Source organism: Cololabis saira, chromosome 5 (assembly GCF_033807715.1).
Source record: "Cololabis saira isolate AMF1-May2022 chromosome 5, fColSai1.1, whole genome shotgun sequence".
In the NCBI taxonomy this organism is placed as follows: domain Eukaryota; kingdom Metazoa; phylum Chordata; class Actinopteri; order Beloniformes; family Belonidae; genus Cololabis; species Cololabis saira.
In genome coordinates this window covers 11,169,346-11,195,435 of record NC_084591.1, presented here as the reverse complement: position 1 = coordinate 11,195,435, position 26,090 = coordinate 11,169,346, and the positions used below count along the sequence as shown (strand labels likewise).

General features: G+C 41.9%; 1 protein-coding gene across 2 annotated transcripts in view; it reads left to right on the top strand.

Annotated features, from left to right (window-relative positions):
* The first annotated feature begins 320 nt into the window (after positions 1-320).
* si:dkey-106n21.1 (solute carrier family 23 member 2) overlaps positions 321-26,090 on the top strand; it is a 124,487-nt gene continuing 98,717 nt past the window's right edge. The window contains exon 1 of one of the 2 annotated variants that reach the window (XM_061720913.1): positions 321-434. In XM_061720913.1, coding sequence (XP_061576897.1) covers positions 381-434 — 54 coding nt within the window. In that variant the 5' untranslated portion in view covers positions 321-380. The remainder of the gene's footprint in view (positions 435-26,090) is intronic. The other variant, XM_061720914.1, reaches the window with a different exon arrangement.

The following is a 26,090-nucleotide window of genomic DNA, read 5'->3' as shown; positions in this document are numbered from 1 at the left end:
CCCTCTTGGAGTCTCAAAGTAACAATCTTGAAACTCCAAACGTCTGATAAGAGTAGAGGAGTATGAAAAATTCATGTGAAAAACGTGCGTCAATCCTCATTACATCTATGGTCACACATGAGCAGACACATGACTGTAAGTCAGAGCAGCTAAAGCGTGCGCTGCCCTCCAGAACAACAGAAACGGCTTCAGAGCAGGAGTGATTACTGAGCTGCTCACTTTCTGACGGTGATACCACGTTTCCCTGGCGACGCGAGGCGGCTGCTCACGGGGTCCCTCTCACATCGGCGCCGGGTCAGAGTTCTGCTCCCGCTCTGCAAGGCTGGATTTATAAAGAGGCCAGAGAGGCAGCTGTCCGTTCCCGTACATCCTGAACCAGAATGCATCTCACCACAGACGACAAGATAGAGCTGGGACTGAATCCTGCATTTATGGTAAGTGAAATCTTTCAGTTGGGCCCCGAGGACACCAGCTAATATTAACATCTCAAACAACCTGAGGGAAGCAGTGATGTAACAGGACACACAATGCAGACCTTTGAAAACTGGTATTGTAGATTCATAGAGGATGGAGAGAAAACGTAGCGACGGCACAGTGAGATTTTCTTAGAGCAAAATGTAAGTCGCTGTGGAATGTGGGAACAAAGTGCACTTTTCATAAAACAACAAAGTTAGTTTGTGGATTATTAACAAGGTTTTGTGGGAATGAAGATGAGTTTAAAAAAGAAAAGGTTCAGAGCAAGAAATAACAAAATACCATCCAACAGAAAGTGAATAAAGTTTTTTTTTGAGTGTGTGCTTGTGTGTAGAATAGTCCAAGCTCCTGTTTACAAACTCACATTGTAGGGACTTGCCATGTTTATGGGGTCCAAAGGCAGGTCCTTCAAAGATGAAACATTACATTTAGGGTGAAATCACGTTTTGGGGGGGGGTTACATTTGGTCAGGGTTCGGGGTATTAAGGTTACAGTTAGACCTTGGTCAATGATCTGAAATCATTTACTTAATCACACACACACACACGCACACACACACGTGCGCTGACATCCACACACAAACGTAGATGATCTGAAGTTTGTTAGTTAGTTGTTGTTTATGTGTAGTTTATGCATCGGAATTTATCCAAAGTGTTTTTTCACCTTGTTTTAACACTTGTGTAAACAAATTCTGATTAATTTGAACGAGAGAAGTTGTTTGTGTTTACTTTATACATATTTTTCAAAGCTGTTGGTAGCGAATGTGCTTGGACTCCTTCCTGCATATGTATTAAATGGGCATCTTAGTTTTTTTTGCATATTTAGGGTTAGTAGACCAATAGAAACCATTTTACGTTTTTAGAATTTTGTCCAAATTAGCAGGACACTGCTCCTGTCCTGTTAATCCAAAATGTCCTTCTAGTGTGGTGTGTATCCTGACCAATTGCCCTGTTAAAACACATGTACCAACGCGCACACACACACATCTCCATGTGTGTAAATGGTAAAAACATCTGACTGCATGGGGTGTGCAAGTGTTCACAGCTGAGTCCAGAGCCGATGTTATAATTACGTGAGGAATTTGGTGGCCTGATGGTCAGTACTCATGCTTCACAGCTCGAAGGTTCCTGGTTCAAATCCCAGCTGGAGCTGTTCTGTGCGGCGTTCGCATGCTGTGCCTGCATAGGCGTCTTCCCGGAGCTCAAAAACACACCGCCGGCTGTAGACTAATGACTGGTAACTGGACTGCAGGTCAGCCGTCCAGGGTTTCACCGCGGCTTTCCCTCCAAAGACAGCTGGGACGGGATCCTGCAGATCCTGTGAACCTGAACCAGGTTTAAATAATGGATGGATAGAAATATAAAAGTGAGGTTTGGAGATGGAGGAAATACGTGTCCATCATAAAACTTGAGGTGTGTGTGTGTGTGTGTGTGTGTGTGTGTAGGTATGTGCTTATATAAATACTGTATGGAATTATATTTTTTAATGACATGTGCACTAGTTTATAAAAGCTAAAACATTTTTTTTGCGAACACCTTTTGGTTCTTGGTTTTTAGTTAAAATTGTGTATATATATATATATATATATATACCAAAAAATTATATATTTTTTTTGTATTACACTGACGATTTACACCTGTACTTTGGGTTATTTGTGTTGTGGAAATTGAAAGGACCAATAAACTTAACTGAACTAAAAAGCTAAAGTTCAAGTGCATGAAGAATCCTTTATGACTTATTTTTGGGATCAGCGGCTCTACATTTACTGAATTATTTAAATCTGATTTCAGCATCTCATTCATTCGGAACCCTTTAAAGCAGCACTATGTAACTTTTCCACCTTAATATAATATTTCCAGAGTCATTGTGATGGTACATCAACTTACAACAGGTTTAATGACACCTCTGTCATGGTCTGAGGGGTCTGTATCGCCTTCACTGGCACTATGTAACTTTGAGGAGCATGGTAGGAACCCTGCCACACTAAAAAACTACACATTTTTACGGCTTTGACTGCTTTACGGCATACGTCACTTCCCCCTCCTTCCCGATTCCTAGTCGAGACGAAAGCTGGGCGGGGCGTGGAGCGCAGAGCTCAGCAGAAGCTGGTATCATGGCCGAAGCAGCGAAAAAAACGAAGAAAATAAAAGTTTTATCGGAGGAGGCGAAAAAAAGAAAGCGGGAGAGTAACAAGCTGAATGCCCGGACAAAAAAATAAATAAAATGCCCGGACAAGAATAAACCCGGCGTTCACTCGCTGGTGTGAGATGAAAGACAAGGAGGGATGTCCGACAAGAGAGACAGAATTGTTATGATGCAAATGTAAATGTAGAGTTCTATGTTCAATAAGAATCAAAATTAGAATGTTTTCACATACAGGGGATTCGTCTTGGGTTCTAGTATTTTTCCTGAGAACTGTAAAATTGTGCAGGGCTGATCTGCAAAATATAAGGAATGGGCATTCAGTTATTCACAGGTTATAAAGTATTTTTTTATTTTGTCAGTAAGTATGTTGGACTACTAATTTATGACGAAGTCCCTCTAGGAAACGTTTGTAGTTTGGGGCGCATTATCTCACTGAAACAGGGCAGAGGGGCGGCGGTGACTTCACTAATAAATCCAAATTGAACTTAGTGATTTTCAACATCGTCATATTATATTGTTTAGCCAACAATAGATACATTACCTCTTCGCTATCCATCCTGCAAACGACCCCTGAAAACAGAAAAGTAGTTTTGAAAGTCTGTCCCGTCTTATTTCATTCACTATCAAAACAAATGCACGGGGCACGGTGGCGCAGCTGGTAGTGCAACCGTCTCACAGCAAGAAGGTCCTGGGTTTGATTCCCGCCGGGGACGCTGTGGGCGCTGAAGTGCGTGTTAGTTCCCCCATGACTTCAGTGCCCACACCCTGGGTCGGGTTGGTGAAAGGATCTTTCTGTGTGGAGTTTGCATGTTCTCCCCGTGTTCCCTTGGGTAGCAATGTGAGCTACCCTCACAAAAACATGCAACAGTCCTGGGCTACACATGCCCCCTCTGGCCAGCCGGGGCGCCAGATGGGGAGGATCTGGCCGGAATAACGTGATCCTTCCACGCGCTACGTCCGGCCAGAGAGGCCCCACCCTGTCTGGTGAAAAGATGCGGCCTGCTCACTCCTGCTCATGCCCAGGACTGTAACTTAGAGCACTGGGTGATATAATGGGAAAAAATCGGGATCAGGATCTTTCCGGCAGTACGCGCTGGTGCTCATGGGAAATGTAGTGTTCTTCCTGGTAAAGCACTACCGCTTTTGTCCAAAGGAGCCGCCAAACTCAACAAAAGCCTGACATATGAAATAATACGAAGAAAGCCTATTTCTTTAAGTTTTTTTTAATTGTATGCAACTAGTATGTATATAAGCATTACGGGGTTAATCGGTTCGCTAGTGTGTTTCATTGGAATACTTTTATAGACCCAGAGACTGTGTATTTTGTTGTATTTTTAAAAGTAAAAGTACTTTTTGTGCCCCTCCCCCAATTTTAACACAAATAGAAAACACACTAAAGTTATATTCTTACTTCCATATTTAAAACATTATTAATATCTTTAAACTACTGAGTAGCAGAAGTGTTTTGTTTCGCTTTTTTGGAGTATTGGAAGATAAATAACTTCAGCAAGTGCAACAAAAATCTTTTTAACATAATATGAACTTAAAATGAAAACTAACTTTTCATTCACACATGTACACGTGAGAAAGTAAGTGAGTCTTTCGGTTCAAAAGTTTTACAGGACATGATACATTTGTCTAGTCCTCACCTGGGGCCTCATCTATAAAGCTTGCTTAAGCACAAAAAGGGCCTGAAAGATGCGGAAGCCACCTTCTACGCAAAGGCTGGGTTCTAAAAAGAAAAAACTAACCGAAAGATCTGCGTATCTCTACGGCAACCCGACCGTCCCGTAAGAATTTACTTAAGACACGGGGAACTGGCGACGCAGGCTGTGAGGTGGTGAAATGAAGCCAGATTCATGTCATACTCTTAATAATGTCATCACGTATCACAACATATATCAGACTTATAATAAAATAGCGCTGATCGTGTCCCTCTGTGTGTGAAGCACAGCGTCAGTCAGGACTCTGCTGCTGCTGCTGCTGCTGCTGCTGCAGCCACGCTGACACGCCGGGAACCTCCTCTTCACCCACCGCTTTAGGACAGAACAAATGAGGGGCTTCGTAGAGGGTTTAAGGGCTCCACAGAGCCCCTCATTTCTTCCCTAAAGAGACACAAATTTTTTTTTATATATAATGAGCGTGAAACCTTTACATGCAGGTAAGCCTAAATTAGGGTTCTGCGTTAAAACGACGCAGAGCCTACGGCGTAGGGTACGCGGTGACGCGCACCTACGCCGTAGGCTCTGCGTTGGTGACGCAGAACCATAAACCCGCCCTGAGCAGCACTGAGGGGAGACGGGAGAGGAGGAGGGGGAGCGGGGGGTGAAGCAGGGCTGCCGGGCTGTTCTCGCATCGTCTTCGCACAGGGTGTGTCGATGATTTGCAATTAATGGCTGAGCCTACCGTTAGTTTTTAAACTTTAAAAAGTGGGGGGGATCACGGCGTTCCATGCAGCAACGGCGTGCTGCCACTCACTCGCTGTATTTTATACTATTTGTTTTTCTACTTTTACTGTGACCACAAAATAATGTTGTTTTCCTGTCCTCCACCTCACCCTCAACATCTCAATCTCAGATCTCAGTGAAATTCAGTGGCACAGTGGCTGGATACTTCTCATTCATCCTGAAGCCAAACAGGCTGCAGGAAGCCACTGCGCATGCTCAGCAGGCTTATTCATATGCAAAAACATACAATTTTTGGTATGAAGTGGGCCTGTAGAGGGCGGATATGAGGCGGATTCAGCTGAGCAACCTTCCAGCTGGACTGTGATTTATAAAGCGAACATTGCGTGCAAGTGTGCGTGCACATGGTTTTATTGATCCGGATTTTTTTTTGCGCCCAGCATTTTCGGCTTTTGGGTGTATGTGCACTTTTAGTATGAATCCTACGCAGTCCATTTTAAATGAGGCCCCTGGTCTTAGAAATAAGTAACTCAGCAATGAACTTGAAGCAATATGTTTTCTGTTCCAGTCCCTCACATTTTTGTGGAGCAATTTTGACCCATTAACAATAATAATAATTAAAGCTGCAAGCAGTGATGAACGGGCCCTCGCACCCTTGTGCACGTTCAGGCGTGCTGCAGTGGAAGCGCTTCTATGACTTGCATGTAGATGTCTTCAGGCCTGGACATTTAGTGGATGACACCAGCCACGACTCTCTATGTCAAACCATTTAAAAGTTATGGCAGAAAATAGGAACTATCAAAAATCAACCAATCTGAAGAAGGGGTGGGGCTAATTTGCACCAATTTTGTTCAAGGACTCAAAACTGAGTCCGATGACACCACCCACAAGTCTTTATGTCAAACCATTAAAAAGTTATGGCAGAAAGTAGGAAGGTAGGATCAAATATGGACCGATCAGATGAAGGGGGGGGCACGCTTTTTGAAGTCTATAGTCGCCACGGTAACGCTTTTAACTGAGAAAAGTAATGCGCGTCGTCGCAGGATCGAGATGCAAATTTTAATGTATAACATACCTGGGTGCACGTTACGGTTTGGGCGAAGAAACGGCTGAAGAAATGGCATAAATTGCGGCAAAATTACACGATTAATTCAAAATGGCTGACTTCCTGTTCGGTTTCGTCCATGGCGCCAAGAGACTTTTCTTTAAGTTGAGACATGATACAGGTGTGTACCGATTTTCGTGCATGTACGTCAAACTGTATTGTGGGGCTTGAGGCACAAAGTTTTCTAGGGGGCGCTGTTGAGCCATTAGGCCACTCCCATTAATGCAAACCATGAAATGTCAAATTTTTCTACTGGAGGCAGTAACCCCTTTAGTTGCCCTATCACACCACAAGCCGGTAACTGTACAAAAGTCAACACGTTTTGTTTAGTCATGTGGCCTCTAGCAAACTGTCTTTTTCAAATCACCAGGAAGAAAGTACCTTATTCACAAGTAAAACCTTTTTTTGTGATTATATGGATTTTTTTTTCTTTTCCAAACAAATGCTTTTCTATTTTTCTTTTAGAAGTCTAGAAAGTTCACCTGAAGATCAGTTTTTCACTTCTGAGGAATTTAACTCTGTAGAATGATGGATTAGGATTAAAATGATAAATTAAAGCTGCAAGCAGCGATGAACGGGCCCTCGCACCCTTGTGCACGTTCAGGCGTGCTGCAGTGGCACCACCCACGACTCTCTATATAAAACCATTGAAAAGTTATGGCAGACCAATCAGATGAAAGGCTTTTTGGCGTCTAGCGTCGCCACAGTAATGCTTTTGAAAGAGAAAAGTAATGTGCATCGTCGCACATTTTGATGTATAACACACCTGGGTGCACGTTACGGTTCGGGCCATATTAACTGCTGAAGGAAAGGCATAAACGGCTGAAGAAATGGCATAAATTTCGCCAAAATAACACGATTAATTCAAAATGGCTGACTTCCTGTTTGGTTTCGGCCATAGCGCCAAGAGACTTTTCTTTAAGTTGAGACATGATACAGATGTGTACCGATTTCCGATTTTGTCAAACCGTATTGTGGGGCTTGAGGCACAACGTTTTCTAGGGGGCGCTGATGAGCCATTAGGCCAGGCCCATTAATGCAAACCATAAAATATCAAATTTATCACCAGGCCCGCCTTGCGTGAAAAATTTGGTGACTTTTCGGGAACTATCGAATATGGACCAATCGAATGAAGGGTGGCCGTGCTTTTTGGCGTCTAGCGTCGCCACGGTAACACTTTTGAAAGAGAAAGGATCGCAGGATGGAGACACACATTTTGATGTATAACACACCTGGGGGCCCGTTACGGTTCGGGCCGTATTAACTGCCGAAGGAATGGCATAAATTGTGCCAAAATTACGTGATTAATTCAAAATGTTCTAAATGGCTGACTTCCTGTTCGGTTTCGGCCATGGCGCCAAGAGACTTTTCTTTAAGTTGCGACATGATACAGGTGTGTACCGATTTTCGTGGATGTACGTTAAACCGTATTGTGGGGGTTGAGGCACGAAGTTTTATCTGTATGGATCAGAGGAAGGGGGGGGGGGCACGCCACGGTAACGCTTTTGACTGAGAAAAGCGCATATTCGCAGGATCGAGACACACATTTTGATGTATAACACACCTGGGTACACGTTACGGTTTGGGCGAAGAAGTGGCTGAAGAAATGGCATAAATTTTGCCAAAATTACACGATTAATTCAAAATGGCCGACTTCCTGTTTAGTTTCGGTTCTATTTCTATTTCGGTTTTATTTAAAGCAACTTGCATCTGAGAAAACACAAGCAAGATGTCAGTGCTGCATTCGACACGGTTGACCAGAACATCTTTTCTAGATCAGTTGAAGAACTGGGTGGGACTTTCTGACACAGCACTTGCCTGGTTGGAGTCCTATCTAAAGGACAGGGACTATATTGTGTGGAATTGTGGAGTTCCTCAAGGTTCAATTCTGGGGCTTCTGCTGTTTAACATCTATAAGGTCCCACTTGCTCAAATTATGAAAAACAACAAAATGTGTTATCATAACTACGCAGATGATACACATATCTATATAACCATCTTGCAAGGAGACTATAATCCAATTCAAACATTGATTAAATGCATTGATCAAATTAAAGAGTGCATGTGCCAGAATTTTCTTCAGTTAAATGGAGACAAAACAGAAATAATATTGTTTGGAGCCGAGGAAGAAAGATTGAACTTCAGCACTTCAAACAGTTAAAGCTAAAAACAAATAGACAAGCCAGAAATCTGGGATCTGGACTCAGACCTGAACTTTAACAGCCACATTAAGACAGTAGTGAAGTCTGTTATCACCTAAATAACATGTGGAAGATTAAAGGACTGATGTTTCAGCAGGACTTAGAAGAACTTGTCCAGGTTTTATCTTCAGTAGTTCTCACCAAGACCAGAAGAGTGAACCATATAACTCCAGTTCTTAGATTTCTACACTGACTTCCTGTCTGTCCCAGATTAGATGTTAAAATCCTGGTGTTGGTTTATACATATCTGAGCGTTCTCAGGCCAAAACACATCTCTGATCTCCTGGTCCATTATGGACCAACCAGAACCCTCAGGTTGTCAGGGTCACGCCTACTTTCTGTACCCAGAGTTAGAACCAAACAAGGTGAAGCAGCATTCAGCTTTTATGATCCTCCCCTTTGGAACAAACTCCCAGAATGCATCAAGGCTGCTGAAACTCTCAATTGCTTTAAGTGAAGATTGAAAACCTTTTTATTTACTGCTGCATTTCAGTAATATCCCATAACGCATCACAACCTTTATTTCTTACATCTCATTTGTTTAATTATTTTTAACTGATGTCTGTCTTTAGTTGCTGCTTTTAAACTCTTTTCTACACTGGTACTTTGAAATTTGAGTTTCAAAACCTAATCATATTTTAACTCCTGTAAACTTGGTTCAGGTTAAAGTCCTCAGGTTTGAGTCCTGTAAATTGTATTTTGGTTTGTTACTGTTTTTGTTTTAATGTCTTTGTAAATCACATTGAATCACCTTGTTGTTGAAGTGTGCTATAGAAATAAACTTGCCTTGCCTTTACTTTACACCCATCTGGATGGTCCAGACCAGCAAACGTCCAAAATGTCTGCCTTTTATAGAGGTGACCACGCCTGCTGATAATCAGATGTATTTGAGTAGCATCACTTGGCTGGTACCAACTCAATTCCTATGGAAAGGGAAAGGGGGTACTTTTTATTTGATTTACATTTTTTTTTAATTTTGCAAATATAACAATGAAAAGGTTTAATATGCCATGTGATATTGGTCATGTAAGGTTCTGTATACCTAATTTTAAGACCCAATAAGGGTCAGATAAATATTGTTATACTGCCCAAGTAAAAAAAAATCGAAAAACTGAAAAAAGGTGGATCCAGTCTTGTTTTTCCACATTAAACGGCGTTATCATTTTAGCATTGAAAGACCCGTCTCTACTTTCCTTACTCACTAGGGTATAAATGAACATTTGCACGCTTTACTGCAATTTACACAAGGGCACTTTTGTCTGCCAGTCAGGGAAAGTCAGGATGTGCCAGTCCATTTAAGGTTTCAGGTATCAAGAGAGGATAGAGTCTAAACCCCATAAACAAAGGCCTGCTTCCAGTTTAAAAGAGACTCATTGTGAAAAGTTTTTTTTTTTTTTGCTGAAAACACACACACAAACTCACACAATGTATTGTGTGTGTGAAAGATAGAAATGCTAGTATACTACTCTTTGGGTTGTCCTGGTGTCAGGGTGAGGCGACAGGACTTGTCAAAGCAACAACAGTGCTCAGGTTCAGTGAACTTCTGAAGGTTTATATACAGTTCACATCCTGATTTTAAGAGAAAAAAAATCCTTTTACTTCTACTGCAAATATGCAGAATATTTTTGTAAGTGCGTCATTATTAATATCTCAACAAACTAAGTGATTAAGACAGCTCATCAGTCATCTGCAAACAGTACCTTTTGTCTTCATATTGCATTACATCATCGTTAAACTGGAGCTACAACTTTTTTCCTGTCTGTTTCAGTTTAAACGACTACTAGTCCATGCAGACAGCAGAGGAACTGCTCTTCTCGTGGTTGACATCGTCATGGCTGTTTAACAGAACATCTCAGCACATGATACTGTGCGCTGGACAATCACGCTGGGCACATTTCGCAATGATTAGCTTCACATAATATGTCTGTCCATCCATCCATTCATTCATCCATCCGTGATTTTCAATATTTTTAAGATATATTTCCTAACTTATGAGTTGATTCATCTTAGAGGTGTGTGATATTTCCCCTAGTAAATTACTGATGTTTATTAGCATTTAGCATTCAAGGGTTCCTGTGGTGGTGTGTTGCGTCCGCAGAGCTCTTGGGGGAGATGCAAGGCCGTGGTTAATAATAATAATAATATTAATACATTTTATTTGTTAGGCGCCTTTCATGGCACTCAAGGTCGCTGTACAACAATCAAAATATAAAAACACAAATTAAACAGAAAACAGCACAGTTTGCAGCAGAACAAAAAAGCGACTTGAATATTAATTGTGACATTTCAAAAAGATAATCCAACATATGTAGGAACAATTGGTTAGACAGACTGCACATTTGCATAACTATTATAGGCTTTTTTAGTGCATTTACTGCCGGACTTTGTGGCGACTAAGAAGAAAAGGTCTACATCTACATTTGGTTCTGAAGCACATTCAAGCGTGTGAAGGTCGAGCCTCGTCTATGACATGAGACACGAGACACGGCAGTCTCTCCGGTCTCTCCCTCCGGCCTCTCTCTCTCTCTCTCTCTCTCCGGTCTCCCAGGCTCTCTCTCCCAATTAGTTTCTCCTCTATGCAAGAGGTGTGAAACCAGCTGTCTTGTTGCTGCTGTGTATGATTCTGTTAAACTACAGTAAAATTTAAAAAAAAAACTAACTTTTTTGGTTGTGCCTGTGGTGTGTCAAGTGTTTCTGCTCTGGGAACCCACATTATCTTGAGGCACACTACAGTACAAGTACAGTCAACAATCACTGCATCATTTAAGTTAAACTACAGTACACAGAGGGCTTCAAAGTAAAAAAAAAAAAATCACAAGTAATTTGTTGTTGTTATTTGACTACTTATGTACATTACCCCATGGTGCTATTGATACCTCAACTAACCAGTGCCAGTTCCAGTTCACGCAATCAACTCTAACAATCTTCAAATGATTTACTAGATTTTTTGCTCGGATCTAGTCAATCTCTGCTGGGAGTGATTAACATAATGAAGGGTGAGACCCAAACCCTGTGGCTCAAACCGGGGAGGAGGTGGGATTTTAAGAGAGACAGTGAAATTTGGTGGCGAGAGACAAGTACATCTTTTTGAATTATTTTGAGTAATCCATTTTGTAACTAATTGGAATAAAACCACCAAAAACATAATGTATAGTTTAATTATTTTTTTTTAAGAATACACATCAACCAACACAGTCAGAGTTCCTTCTGTTGCATGGCCTCACTACATGTAATTGTTTGAGTTCATGTACAAAACCACTAGATGGAAGCAAACACCCTACAAAGCCAGTGTCTTGTGGACTACCTGCCCGCTTTGCAATATGATGTTCACAGTTTTGCGCTCCATCACAGTCGTCTGGATCTTGTGTGAGACTGATGCACTGAGGAGATGCTTTAAACAAGGGTCCTTGTTTTCTGTGAAATGCTACCTCATGCTCACTCTACATATACTAACTCTTAGTATCTGCATCTTTATGTATTCTGTAAGACATTTAGGAGATTGTTTTTTAATTACATTTGTTGTTATTTGGACGGAATAATGCCCACCAATAACGACATTGATACATACATTAGATTTGAGTTTTTAAAGCACCAAAATAAGATTTTCATTGAGTCTGGTTAATATCAATATGGTGTTGTTATGAGTGAAATATGGCATCAAACCTATGACTGGGGATGTCGGCTTAGAGCTACCTCCAGTCAGTTGTTGTTGAACGTATACAGCCTCAGATACACAACAACATATCATATTGATGTTGCCAATATTTAACAAAAATAAAGTGAGAAAAGGGTGAGGAAAAAATAATTTGTGTAATACTAAGTGCGCCCATGAGTCCTGTAGAGCCAGTATTCATTTTCTGCACAAGTGTCTCAGATGGCTTTCAATAAAGTTTTGGTAGATTCTAATTTCCAGAGTTACTTCAGTCCATCCATTTCTCTCTCAATGTCCCACCAAAACATTTCATTAAGGCTAAAGTCTAAACCTTGACTCCAAAAACCTTGTTTCTGTAATTTTTAAGCCATGCAGCCATGCTGATGTAGATCTGCTGGCGTCTTGCGGCATGACCAGATTTTGACCAAGCTAACTGTCAGTCAGACAACCTCATATTCACCTCTACAACATTCCTACACACAGATGAATTCATGGTCAACTGTACATCGTGACACAGTGTCTTGTAGCTGCAGAGCAACCCCAAATCCTCATACATCCATGAGTTTTGCTGGGATGTCCTCTCTTTGAAATATTAGCTGATGATTGATTTACACTTGTGAATAATCTTTCTCAATGTGAAAGCATTACTTATACAGTATACACACCTGTCGAGGACTAATTCATCGTTGACTGATGCTTAAAAGCAACAGGCATCAATTTTACCGCCTTAAATCCCATTAAAGCTGTCAGGGTGTACTTGGTATTGTCCACATGATAACAGAAAAAAACAACAACAAAGGATTAAACGGCAGGCAGTCTTTGCAGGTGACTGTCAGATATTGGAGGAATGATAATGATAACTTGTGCAAGTGAGCTTTTAAAGACAATTTTTATACGCTGGGAAGAACCAAGAAAATGCTTATGGAAGCTACAGGGGAGAAATGGCCACAATCTAGGTGGAGAGGCCACTGTAAGCAAGGCTGATCTCCACTGGCTGGCCGAGCTGGAGTTGGTCTCTGCTGGCAGTTGCTGTGTTTCTAATGTTACTGAAAATGATTTCAGGTGAATATGTTTCTTATACTTCCACCAACGTGTGACCTTGTATTACACAGCTTTCTTTTCATCATTTTTGGGAATAAACTTCAGGTCCAAACAAGTACCTCAGTATTTGAGCTGGCGCTTACGCAGCTTAGTTGAGAGTTGGCACAGGTAGAACAGGTAGAACTACTCCAGCCATTATGAGGCTGTGAGAGTTTTTATTTATTTATGTTTGGTGAAAAAAGGAATACAGTCACAGAGATTGAAAAATCTGCTAGAGTCGAAATGTCAGTGTTAAAATATGGTTCTTGCTATCATCTGGTTTCACTGTTCTGTTTTTACTATCCATGTACATGAAACAGATGTTCTAGAGGATTACAATATTTGGGGGAATAAATGGCAAACATTGCCAAATAATATCTGTAAAACATGCATCCCATTTATTTTTTCTTAATATTAAGCAAAGTTTAAAATCTTGAATAAAAAAGGCTCTCCAGTGCAGCCCTAGCTGCTAGTCACTTGGATCTGTGAATATGGGTGAAGTGAGACCATTGGTTTTTGATGGGATTCATGTTTTTAGTAGTTAAACAAAAAGGGGGAAAGTTTCAATGAGCAACACACTTGCAATAAAGATTGCTAATCTTAAAGGGAGCTATGAATGATTGTCATGAAGTTTAAAATGAACCATGTAAACTGGAAACTTCCTCTATTTTTCATAGAAAATCCTGCTCAGGGTCACATGGTGACAGAGTTTATCCAAATCATGGGGGACAAGGTGGAGTTTACCTTGGACAGATTACCAGTCCATTGCCAGTAAACTCTGAAATACCACATAAAATATAATTGGGGCGGCTGTTTATGTAAAACGTGTTTTAATCCTTGGAATGATATACTAGGACCCAGAGACCAACAGTTGCTGAGATATGTAATGCACCTGAGAAAACAAAACCAATGTGACTTAGTCCTATAGTTTCTATCAGGGTAATAAATTAGGTCTGTGTGAGGGGGAAATGTACATGATTCCATGACCTCCATGAAGAAGAAAGCCAATGGCTTTGTATTAAAGAGATGGAGGAACCAGAAACATGAGTTAATGACAGGTTTCAGGAAAGAAAGACTTGGAGGATAGACTAATGCAGGACAAAACATAAAAAAAAGAAAAGCAACATGCGTGACCAAACTGACATGATGTGGATCACTGGGTAGATTATTTGTTGCCTTCCAACCGGAAGATGAAGGAATTGCTCCCCAGCCCTGTCATGTGCTGTAGAGTCAGGGCAGGACACTGAATCTCACATTAACCACCGTAACAAAATTCTCGCCATTACAGCCAAGCCAGTTTTATCTGTGCTGGTCCCGAGTTCAGTTAAAAAGGGTAGCGTTGTGTGAGGAAGGTCATCTGGCAAGAAACCTACACCAAATCAGTATGTGGAATGCAATGCTCCACTGTGGTGATTGGTGTGGTGTGTTGCTTTGTCACTTATCAATAAGCAAGGCAGGGTCCACAGACAAACAAATGACAGATGAAAAATAATACAGAGCGTACACTCAAGAACTTCGCAAAAGCTTTAGAAAGAGTTTAAAAAGATCTGCGTATGGCAACCTCTCACATCTTAAGACCGTAAGTTACAGACCAAAAACCTCACAGAGATCTTGTGGGATCCCTATTTACACAACTACGACCAACAGACGGTGCTCCTATTACTTATTAGCATAAATTACATAATGGAATTAAACAATCTGAATGAGACAAGACTAAATATTTGCTAACGTGTGAATTTACTGTAATGGCAAGGTGCAGAAAAGACTGCCTCCAACCTTACACCTATCAACTGAGGTTACAAGAGTTCTCTCGTCTTAGTTCACACAAGACTAGTCATCATTTTCCAACTGTGGAAATATGTCTGCAACTTCAAAGTTGTTTGGAAGAGCGTAAGGCCAGCATGAGGGGTTTATAATTTTGAGCCAGAAAGAGGTTTTTACCCAAAATCTTCCAAATCAGAAGTTTTCCTCTAATTGTATTGTTAAGGACTGTATCTTATAACATGCTTACTGAATCTTCTTAGCTGTAGCTCTTGTAAAATGATTTATGTGCTTGCAGTGAACATCGAATCCTGGGGAAGACTGGCAAATGTCTTGAACATTTCCACTTGAATGAACTGAAAGTCATATTGGGGATATGGGGTTGGGTATTGAGTAAAGGAGGAAGATGGTAGTCATTATGTATGCTGTAAACTGAAAGATTGTGTTACACCCTGGTCTAGTAGTTACAAAAGGGCATAACATGAAAGAAACCGCATCGCTCTATATTCAAAAGCGGCCAGTAAACTCTATCAATTTAAATTATGAAATGTTATTGAGTTCACAAACAGACTGGAAAACTAGGGTGGAACGAGGCCAAAATAACAAAACAGAATCAGTACCTGAAATAACAAACTTACTTATCCAAAAATGTACAAACCAAAAAACAATTAAAGCTGCAAGCAGCGATGAACGCGCCCTCGCACCCTTGTGCACGTTTAGGCGTGCTGCAGTGGAAGCGCTTGTATGACTTGCATGTAGATTCTTCAGGCCTGGACATTTAGCAGATGACACCACCCACGAGTCTTTATGTCAAAGCATTCAAAAGTTATTGCAGAAAATCGGAACTATCACATATCGACCAATCAGAAGAAGGGGCGGGGCTAATTTTCACCAGTTAAGGTGAAGGAATCAAAATCGAGTCAGATGACACCATCAACGATTCTATGGGAAACCAATCAAAAGTTCCATCCATCCATCCATTGTCCACCGCATCATCCGAGTCCGGGTCGCGGGGGCAGCAGTCGGAGCAGGGATCCCCAGACTTCCCTCTCCCCAGACACTTCCTCCAGCTCTTCCGGGGGGACTCCAAGGCGTTCCCAGGCCAGCCGAGTGACGTAGTCACTCCAGCGTGTCCTGGGTCCTCCTCGGGGCCTCCTCCCGGTGGGACATGCCCGGAACACCTCACGAGGGAGGCGTCCAGGGGGCATCCTATACAGGTGCCCGAGCCACCTCAGCTGGCTCCTCTCGATGTGGAGGAGCAGCGGCTCTACTCCGAGCTCCTCCCGGGTGACAGAGCTCCTCACCCTATCTCTAAGGGAGCGCCCCGCCACCCTGCGGAGGAAACTCATTTCGGCCGCTTGTATCCGGGATCCCGTTCTTTCGGTCATGACCCAGAGTTCATGACCATAGGTGAGGGTGGGAACGTAGATCGACCGGTAAACCGAGAGCTTTGCCTTTCGGCTCAGCTCCCTCTTCACCACGACGGACCGATACAATGACCGCATTACTGCGGCCGCCGCACCGATCCGCCTGTCGATCTCGCGCTCCGTTCTCCCCTCACTCGTGAACAAGACCCCAAGATACTTAAACTCCTCCACCTGAGGCAGGAACTCTCCCCCGACCTGGAGGGTGCAAGCCACCTTTTTCCGGTCGAGAACCATGGCCTCGGACTTAGAGGTGCTGATTCTCATCCCAGCTGCTTCACACTCGGCTGCAAACCGCCCCAGTGCATGCTGAAGGTCCTGGCTCGAGGGAGCCAACAAGACCACATCATCTGCAAAAAGCAGAGATGAAATCAAGTGGCTCCCGAACCGTACCCCCTCCGGCCCCTGGCTGCGCCTAGAAATTCTGTCCATAAAAATAATGAACAGAACCGGTGACAAAGGGCAGCCCTGCCGGAGTCCAACACGCACCGGGAACAGGTCTGACTTACTGCCGGCAATGCGAACCAAGCTCCTGCTCCGGTCATACAGGGACCGTACAGCCCTCAGCAGAGGGCCTCCGACCCCATACTCTCGGAGCACCCCCCACAGGATGCCACGTGGGACACGGTCGAAAGCCTTCTCCAAGTCCACAAAACACATGTGGACTGGTTGGGCAAACTCCCATGCGCCCTCGAGCACCCTGCGGAGGGTGTAGAGCTGGTCCAGCGTTCCACGGCCAGGGCGAAAACCGCATTGTTCCTCTTCTCTGCTCCTCCTCTCATAACCAATCAAAAGTTATGCCAGAAAAAAGGGACTATCAAATATTGACCAATCAGAAGAAGGGGCGGGGCTAATTTAGGCCAATGAAGGTCAAGTACTCAATACCGAGTCCGATGACACCACCCACGACTCTTTATGTCAAACCATTCAAAAGTTATGCCATAAAATAGGGACTATCAAATATGGACCAATCAGATGAAGGGGGTGGGGGCGCTTTTTGGTGACTGTCGTCGCCACGGTAACGTTTTTGACTGAGAAAAGTAATGCCCATCTTCGCAGGATAGAGACGCACATTTTGATGTATAACACCTGGGTGCACGTTACGGTTCGGGCCATATTAACTGCCGAAGGAAAGGCATAAATTCCGCCAAAATTACACAAGTAATTCAAAATGGCCGACTTCCTGTTCAGTTTCGGCCATGGCGCCAAGAGACTTTTCTTTAAGTTGTGACATGATACAGGTGTGTACCGATTTTCGTGCATGTACGTCAAACCGTATTGTGGGGCTTGAGGCACAAAGTTTTTTCTGTATGGACCAATCAGATGAAGGGGGGCACGCTTTTTGGCGTCTACCGTCGCCACTGTAACGCTTTTGACTGAGAAAAGTAATGCGCGTCGTCGCAGGATGGAGACGCACATTTTGATGTATAACACACCTGGGTGCATGTTACGGTTCGGGCCGTATTAACTGCCGAAGGAATGGCATAAATTGTGCCAAAATTACACGATTAATTCAAAATGGCTGACTTCCTGTTCGGTTTTGGCCATGGTGCCAAGAGACTTTTCTTTAAGTTGCTACATGATACAGGTGTGTACCAATTTTCGTGCATGTACGTCAAACCGTATTGTGGGGCTTGAGGCACAAAGCATTTTAGGGGGCGCTTTTGAGCCGTTAGGCCACGCCCATTAATCCAAACCATGAAATATCAAATTTTTTGCCAGGCCAAAATTTGGTGACGTTTGGGGCACGTTTAGGGGGGCAAAAAAACGAGAATAATAAAAATTCCTACAGATACAATAGGGCCTTCGCACTGTAAGTGCTCCGACAAGCCGATGGGAACACGCCCACCCCTTGTAAATCAAAGTTAGCTCTGCCTCCAGCCTCTCCAACCAAACCTGACCAAAATATCTGCAGTTGACTCGACTGCGAAAACAAAAATGACTGTAAAAATGACCAACATGTAATTGCTTGACGAAGCACGGTAGCATGGCGATAAAGGATGAGGAAGGGATAACGGCCAGCGGTTGGCGAAGCCGACTGCCAACCAATCAGAAGATTAACTTGCTTTTCCGCCAACCTCTATAGGTCAGTCAAGGAACTGCATGAGTCACTGCAGAAATAAGATGGTTGGCGCTTTGTCTGAACAGCATGTCAACAAGTTGAGCTGTGCTCAGTTTCAAAGTTCTTTCATTCATTAAAAAAAATAAATAATAATAATTCAATATAATTACAACAAATCTCTTACCTTGAATGAAAGGGAACTTATTTTATCTGTCCCTTTTTACTAAGAAATCAAATTTCTATTAATGTAATAATAAGAAAATAAAAAAAAAAAACTTTCCAATAAACCTAATAAAAAAAAACAAAAAAACAAAAACAAAACTAAAACAAAGTTATAAAATAACACAAAATAGCTGTCGTCAAACACAGATAGTCGTATTCTTTTTTGATTCAAAGAAAAAACATATGGCAATGGTGCCAAATAGAGAGAGAGAAAAAAAAGAAAACCCACCTAACTTAAAGATTATCATGATATTTCTTCATCAAACTGTATTTTATTATTCTTTTAAAAGTCATGTTTGATTTGCATTCTTTGGCTTCTGTATCCAGATTGTTCCATAAACTGATACCTTTTACAGAAACACAACGTTCCATTAATTTTGTTTTTTAAAGATCTCTGTTCCTTTTAAGTTATATTTATTGTCTCTTTTTTCAAATTTTTTCTGTATATGGATTAGCCAAATTTTCTTATAAGAAGTTAGATCCTGGATGCAGCTGAAAAATTAAAATACAACACAAAAGAATATGGGGAGTGATGCGATCGCACGCAAAATAGATCTTGTACAGTAGACATGCAGCCCTGAGCTTCTCTGGTGGTCCAACATCCTGGTCCTATACATCCATCTGTGCAGCTCCATGCACCGAATCCTCTCCAAGCAATGGGCTGGCATCTGCACATTGCAATTACGATACATCATATACAAAATGCACACACAGATACAAGGCCATATGTAACAGACTGGAACCCCACAAAACTGCTGTATGCATTCCATATCTGGAGTACATATTCTTTCTTTGCCAGAAGCTATACTGTTCGTTGGGTCATTCGGTCATTCGCAGAGATGAGGGAAAAACAGATGAACAGATGGAGCATGGTTTACTTTTTTTTCTTCTTTTTTTTAAAAACAGACCTTGGAAACCATAAGCAGCTCTTGAGCCAACTATTATCTTGCGCCAGAAGAACAGAAAGACAATATACTCATTCAATTTCTTAAAATCACATCAGCGAGGTAATTTCACATCACCAGAAAAATACTCTTCAAAGTGTATATAACATGCTTTTAAGTATTTGTGGAGGTATCCAAAGTGTTGCGAAATCTTCAGGGTAGCAAGGAAGCACGATACAGCCGATCCAGTGTCATTCATGCAACGTATAAGATGTCAATACACACCAAAGAACAAGTGATGAGCTCTCTTTTGTTTTGATTAATGTTGAAAGCTCTGATTGCCATCTGAAACAGAGACGTTGGTCTGTACTGCGGTCCTTCCGTTTGACAACTTTCATACTCCAGATCTGATTCTGGCTTCAACATATATGACTGGATTTCTCGACTTGTCAGTGTTGAAAAAGTAATTCCTCCAAGTTTTGCTTAACCTCAATGGTTTGAAGTGCTGTGTGCTCCATTTTCGACCAGCGAGAGGACTTGTGCATGTCCATGAGTCAATCCCATCACTCATGGAAAGCTTCCAGACAGACATTCAGTCAATCAAAGCACTGAAGAACATTCAGATATTTGACCAATCAGAAAAGTCTCAATATGACATCAGCTTCTTTTAAGGAAGTCGTTTTACTGACATTTCTCTTTCTAAAGCAAGTACCCTGGATAATATTTTTCTTTCAAAAAGTTGTAAAACCACTCTGTTTTTACAGAACGACTCTGTCCACATGTGAATAACATATCACTAGACGGTACATGTGTACTGGCAGTGGTTCTTTTGTCAACAAAGTAGATCTATAGGCCTCATGTGGTCAGAAGTAATATTACTAAATTTTTTTGTTTGTTTGAGTTTGTTTGAGTATGACTACAATGACCTTAAGTACACTCACTGAAATAAGGGTTCATCGTACACGATTGTGTTCCCTTTGATATACAAAGTTAGAGTTTTTAGAAAAGAACCATAAACCATCACATTTTCCACTTGCTATCTGTGCTGTTGTTTACATTTTATTGGCTTTTATTTCAATTTCTGATTCATCATCTGAGACTATCAAATGCCTCAGAAACACATTTCCACATGGTTTGAAGAATGCGTGAAGTAGACATATTCTCACGTCACATCTTCCTTAAACACCAGTCTTAGAGTAGCAAAAGGCACATGCAAGGTTTTAAGGTGTATGCATTGTTTATGCATCTGGTCTTTGGTATTTTTCAAACTTATTCCATTTCACAGTTATTGAAGCCATTGTGCTCCAGGGAATTTTGAAAGCTTGAATATACAACCTTGCACTCCGTCATTTGTACCTTGTCATTATTCTATGATGGAGGTCTATGGAAAGCTCTCGGACTCCATTCCTCATTCATTTTCTTGACATACAGGGTGTGTTTAAGTACTTTGTAAACAAAGATTTTCTAAAAATCCCAGTTAATTCACTTGATACATGTTGATTCCATTCAACTTTTCAACACATTTCAGGGATAATAAAAGCAAACAAACTGACTATTTAGTGTCGCAGTAAAGGGATTTAACTTTTGTAAAGGACACATTTCAGTGTGTCTTTTTTTCCCCAGTTAAAATTCCTTGCGTAACATGAAGTGATGCAATATCCAATGAATGGGTGGTTCACCAATTACAAATTACACTGTAATTTTCATATATCACATCAATTTATCTTTGATTTTACACTGGCTCCATTCATCTGTGTTGTGTCGAAGAAACATTTTCAAGATTTATTTTGTTTATTTACTTATTTTTTTGTAACGTGGGGGTTTTGGTGGTCAATGTGCACGTATTTAAGTTGGACCACATTACAATATTCCAATAAAATCAACATACATTTGCATTACAAAGGGATCCCTTGATGATAAGAATACTCCTAGGAGTCTAAAAGCAGTTCTATAAAAGCTTTTCTAAAAACTCTAACTTTGTATATCAAAGGGAACTTTTTTTCAAAAACTGTGAAAAGGTTTTTGTGATCCAAAAACACCTTTAAAGCCTTTTGTATGTCCATTTGGTTTTTGTTCACTCAACATTGCTAATGCAACCTTAAAAGTAACCTCAGCTGATACAACGTGTGTTTTTTTTCTCTTTCCCAGGGTTTTGTGGACACGGCTTGTCAATTGCAATTTTCATATAAGAATTGTCTCATGTCTGATATGTGGCCACCTAACGTGGGTGTGAGTAGTCAAATCAAGTTTTAAGCAGCTTTTTGCATAAAATTCGCGATGAAGCACCCAGGCCGGAGAAAAATGGGACCCTCCACTCCCATTTGTCCCGGTTACATATGCAGCAACCTAATAAAAAAATAGGCCTTTCTCTTATTCTGGTACATTTGCAGAAATTATATTGATGTACAATGTCCCTGCCAAAATTGAATAAATAAATGAATAAAACGTTCTTTCCCACAGGTTGCAGAACTGCAGTGGTCTGGTTTTGCTGTTATGCTCCGTCCTTGGGTCTCACCGCGAGCGTTTTCAAAAACAGAACACTTTCAAGCTGGATTTGTGTGATTAGGAGTTTACACGAAGGCTTCAGGATCATGAGAATTGCTTGGCAGTCTGCTTGATTAAAGAAATACATTCATCCAGAAATAAAACAAGCTTTTGGGACAAACGCCTTCCATGGGGCCATTTTATGGCCACGATGCAAAATGGTTGGTGCAGCGTTTCGTGAAAGTTTCGAGTCCTGTGGGACTTAAGTTCAAGCAGTGTCCAGATTTTTTTGTCCCTTGTCCTCCAGGTCTCGTGAGGGGATACTGAGGTGTTTATTATTATTATTAAATTGTTTTTATTAGTTTTTTCAATAAAGCAAAAACATACATACAAACAAGACTACAAATGGACAATACAGTAAAACCCTTGAAATCCATTAAAAATAAAAATAAAATAAAAGGTACTAGACGACAGACAGACAATAAAAATAAAATAAAAATAAAAATAATATTTTCATGTTGCGTTGCGCTTAAGCAGATCTACATTTGTCATACCGAATTGGTTGAATTTACGAGAATGGTAACTCACACTTGAGCCCCTTCAGCCTGGAATTTGTAACTGAAATAATCCAGAAACGGCTGCCAAACTTTATAAAACTTCTGGATTGAGCCCCTGGTGGAATATTTGATCCTCTCCAATTTTAGGTGAGCCATTACGTCACCGACCCATCTTCGATGTGACGGGGGAACCGCTGATTTCCAGTTGAACAGAATTAGGCGTCGGGCCAACAGGGAGGAGAAAGCTATAGCATCAGATTGGGGGACAGATACTGTTATTTCACCAGGGACCACTCCAAACACAGCAACAAAGGGGCAAGGGCTGATCTCCCTGCCACAGATGTAGGAGAAGGTCTCAAAAACGGAACACCAGAATTGTGATAATGATGGACATGACCAGAACATATGGTTGAGAGTGGCTGGAGCCTGGTGGCATCTGTAACAATTTGGATCCACATCTGGGTAAATTTCGGCCAATCTACTTTTGGAGAAATGTAGTCTATGGAGCACTTTGAATTGAAGCAGCCCGTGCCTGATACAAACAGAGGATGAATGAATTCGTTTAATTGCCAATTGCCAAGAATCGTCCGGAATCTCAATCCCCATATCCTCACTCCACGACTCCCTGATACGATCCAGAGATGGGGATGCCATCTCCTGAATCTCACTATAAAGCATGCTCACCAGCCCTTTTTGATGCGGGTCTAGCTCCAACCACTCATCAAGCCAACCATCAGCATGGAGTAGGGGAAATGTAGCAACATATTTCTTAACAAAATCCCGTGCTTGTAAGTACCTGAAAAAATGTGAGCGAGGAATGTCATATTCCTCTATCAGTTGATCAAAGGACATAAATGACCCATCTTTAAACATATCCCTCACCCGCTTTAACCCCTTCCTAGCCCATAATTGGAACGCCGTGTCCATAAGTGAAGGTGGGAAAAGGGCATTAGATATTAACGGGAGACAAGATAGAGCTTCCCTATATCTGAAGTGCGTCCTAAACTGCGCCCAGATACGGAGTGAGCCACTCACTAAAGGGTTATTCGTGCGGCGTTTTTTACTGAGTGGAAGTGGAGCACAGATCAGAGAAGACAACGACACAGGATGAGCGGAGTGTTGTTCCATGTCAACCCATACCATCCTCCCACCCCCATATGATGCAGCCATCCAATATGTCAGTTTATGAATGTTTGCCGCCCAGTAGTATTGTAGAAAATTTGGTAGTGCTAAACCCCCATCCTCCTTCCGTCTCTCTAAGAATGACCTTCTAATACGCGGTGTGGTCTTATTCCAAATAAAGGTTGAAATGTATTTGTCTAGCTCTTTGAAAAAGGATTTTGGTATGAAAACGGGCACAGTTTGAAATAAAAATAGGAACCTAGGCATAATTGTCATCTTGACTGAGTTAACCCTGCCGGCCAACGACAGGGGTAACGTCGACCAACGCGCCAGGTCCTGTTTAGCCTTTTGCAGGGCTGGCTTAAAGTTCGATTTAAACAGGTCTCCATATTTCCGAGTCACATTCACCCCAAGGTATGTGAAAGAGTCAGAGACTACCTTTAGTGGAAATGACCCGAGTGACAACTTCTGAGCCAGCTCATTGGCAGGAAACAATAAGCTCTTTGGGAGGTTAATTTTGTAGCCTGAGAATCTGCCAAATTTGGAGATAATATCTAACGCCTTTGGGATGGAAACAAAAGGGTCAGACAGATACAAAATCAGGTCATCTGCATAGAGTGATAATTTATGTACTTGGCCGCCCCTAGTAATACCAGCGAGATCCTCATCAGCCCTCAGGGCAACTGCCAATGGCTCAATGGCGAGGTCGAACAACAGGGGGCTCAGTCCACAACCTTGTCTGGTGCCTCTACCTATCTGAAAGTAGTTGGAAATCAACTTATTAGTGCAAACCGAGGCCTGTGGTGAAGCGTACAAGACTCTGATCCATGATAGAAAAATGGGGCCAAACCCGAACCTCTCCAGGGCCGTGAAAAGAAATTTGTATTCAATTCTATCAAAAGCCTTGTGGGCATCGAGCGACAATAAAACCTCCGCTGTGGGCGGGGCATCAGGAGAGTAGATAATATTGAACAACCTACGCACATTACCAAAGAGCTGGCGCTCTAAAATAAAACCCGTTTGGTCCGGATGTACCACAGTATGGATAACTGACTCAAGCCTGCTAGCCAGAGCCCTGGTTAAAATCTTATAGTCGCAGCCGAGTAAACTGACAGGGCGGTACGATTCACACCTCAGAGGATCTTTTCCTTTTTTAAGGAGCACTGAAATTGTGGCCTGGGTCATTGTGGGCGGGAGTGACTCTCGTTCCAATGCCTCTACATATACACATTTCAGAATAGGAATAAGTTTGGAAGCAAATGTTTTATAAAACTCAGCCGGGAAGCCGTCTGGCCCGGGAGCCTTACCTCCCTTCATTTTTTTGATGGCGCGATCAATTTCAGCCACCGTCAAAGGCCGATCAAGGTCAGACTTATCCTGGTCGCTTAGGGTCTGTAACTCTAAATTATCAAAAAACTGAGACATTTCTGCGTCCTCACACCCCTCAGAGCTGTAGAGGTCCTCATAGAACTTTTTGAATTGATTGTTTATGGATTTTTGGTCTGTAGTTATTCCCTCTGAAGTGTCGATCTCGGCAATAAGTCCAGCCTCTGTAGACTGTCTCAACTGGTGACACAGCAATTTACTGGCTCGTTCGCCATGTTCGTAAAACTCCTGGCGGGATCTAAGGTGAAGCTCCTCCACTGCCCCAGAAGATAAAATATCAAACTCCGTTTGTAGTGTAACTCTCTCCTTATATAAGTCTGTGGATGGTGAGGTTGAATGCCTATTATCAAGGTCCTTTAACAGGGATGTCAGTTCGTGAAGACGTGCTGCCCGTCTCTTGTTCAGACCAGAATTAAAGGCGATTATCTGACCCCGTAGATATGCTTTCATCGATTCCCAAAAAATAGAGTGGCTTATGTCTGGATGTTTGTTTGTTTCTGTAAAAAAGTCAATTTGAGAGTTGATAAAGTCAACAAACTCTTCATTTGATAATAGACGTGAATTTAGTCGCCATACTCGTTGCGGGCGTATGTTATTTGGAAAGCCCAGCGTCATAGTGACTGGACCATGGTCTGAAATAACAATGCTCTCACATTCACTTGACTTTAGAAAAGGGAGAAGCCTCTTATCCAACAGAAGATAATCGATCCTGCCGTAGGACTGATGAGCTGCGGAGAAGAAGCTATATTGTCTAGACCCTGGATGTTTATACCTCCACACATCAATCACTCCATATGTCTGAAGGAAAGCATTAATCGTCTCCGCCGATTTGCTCATTGCACCAGGGGTCGCACTGGATCTATCCAATAAGGGGCTCAACACCGTATTCAAATCTCCCCCCAGTATCAAATTATGGCTATACATGTCTGGAAGCAAGGAAAACAGGTCGCTGAAGAATTTGGCGTTGTCCCAATTGGGAGCATACACACATGCCAGTATTACTGGTACATTAAACAGGTGTCCCTGTACAATAATGTAGCGGCCATCACTGCCCGATATTACCTTTGATTCTATAAACTGCACATCTCTGTGAATAAGGATCGCCGTACCCCGGAACTTGGCGTCA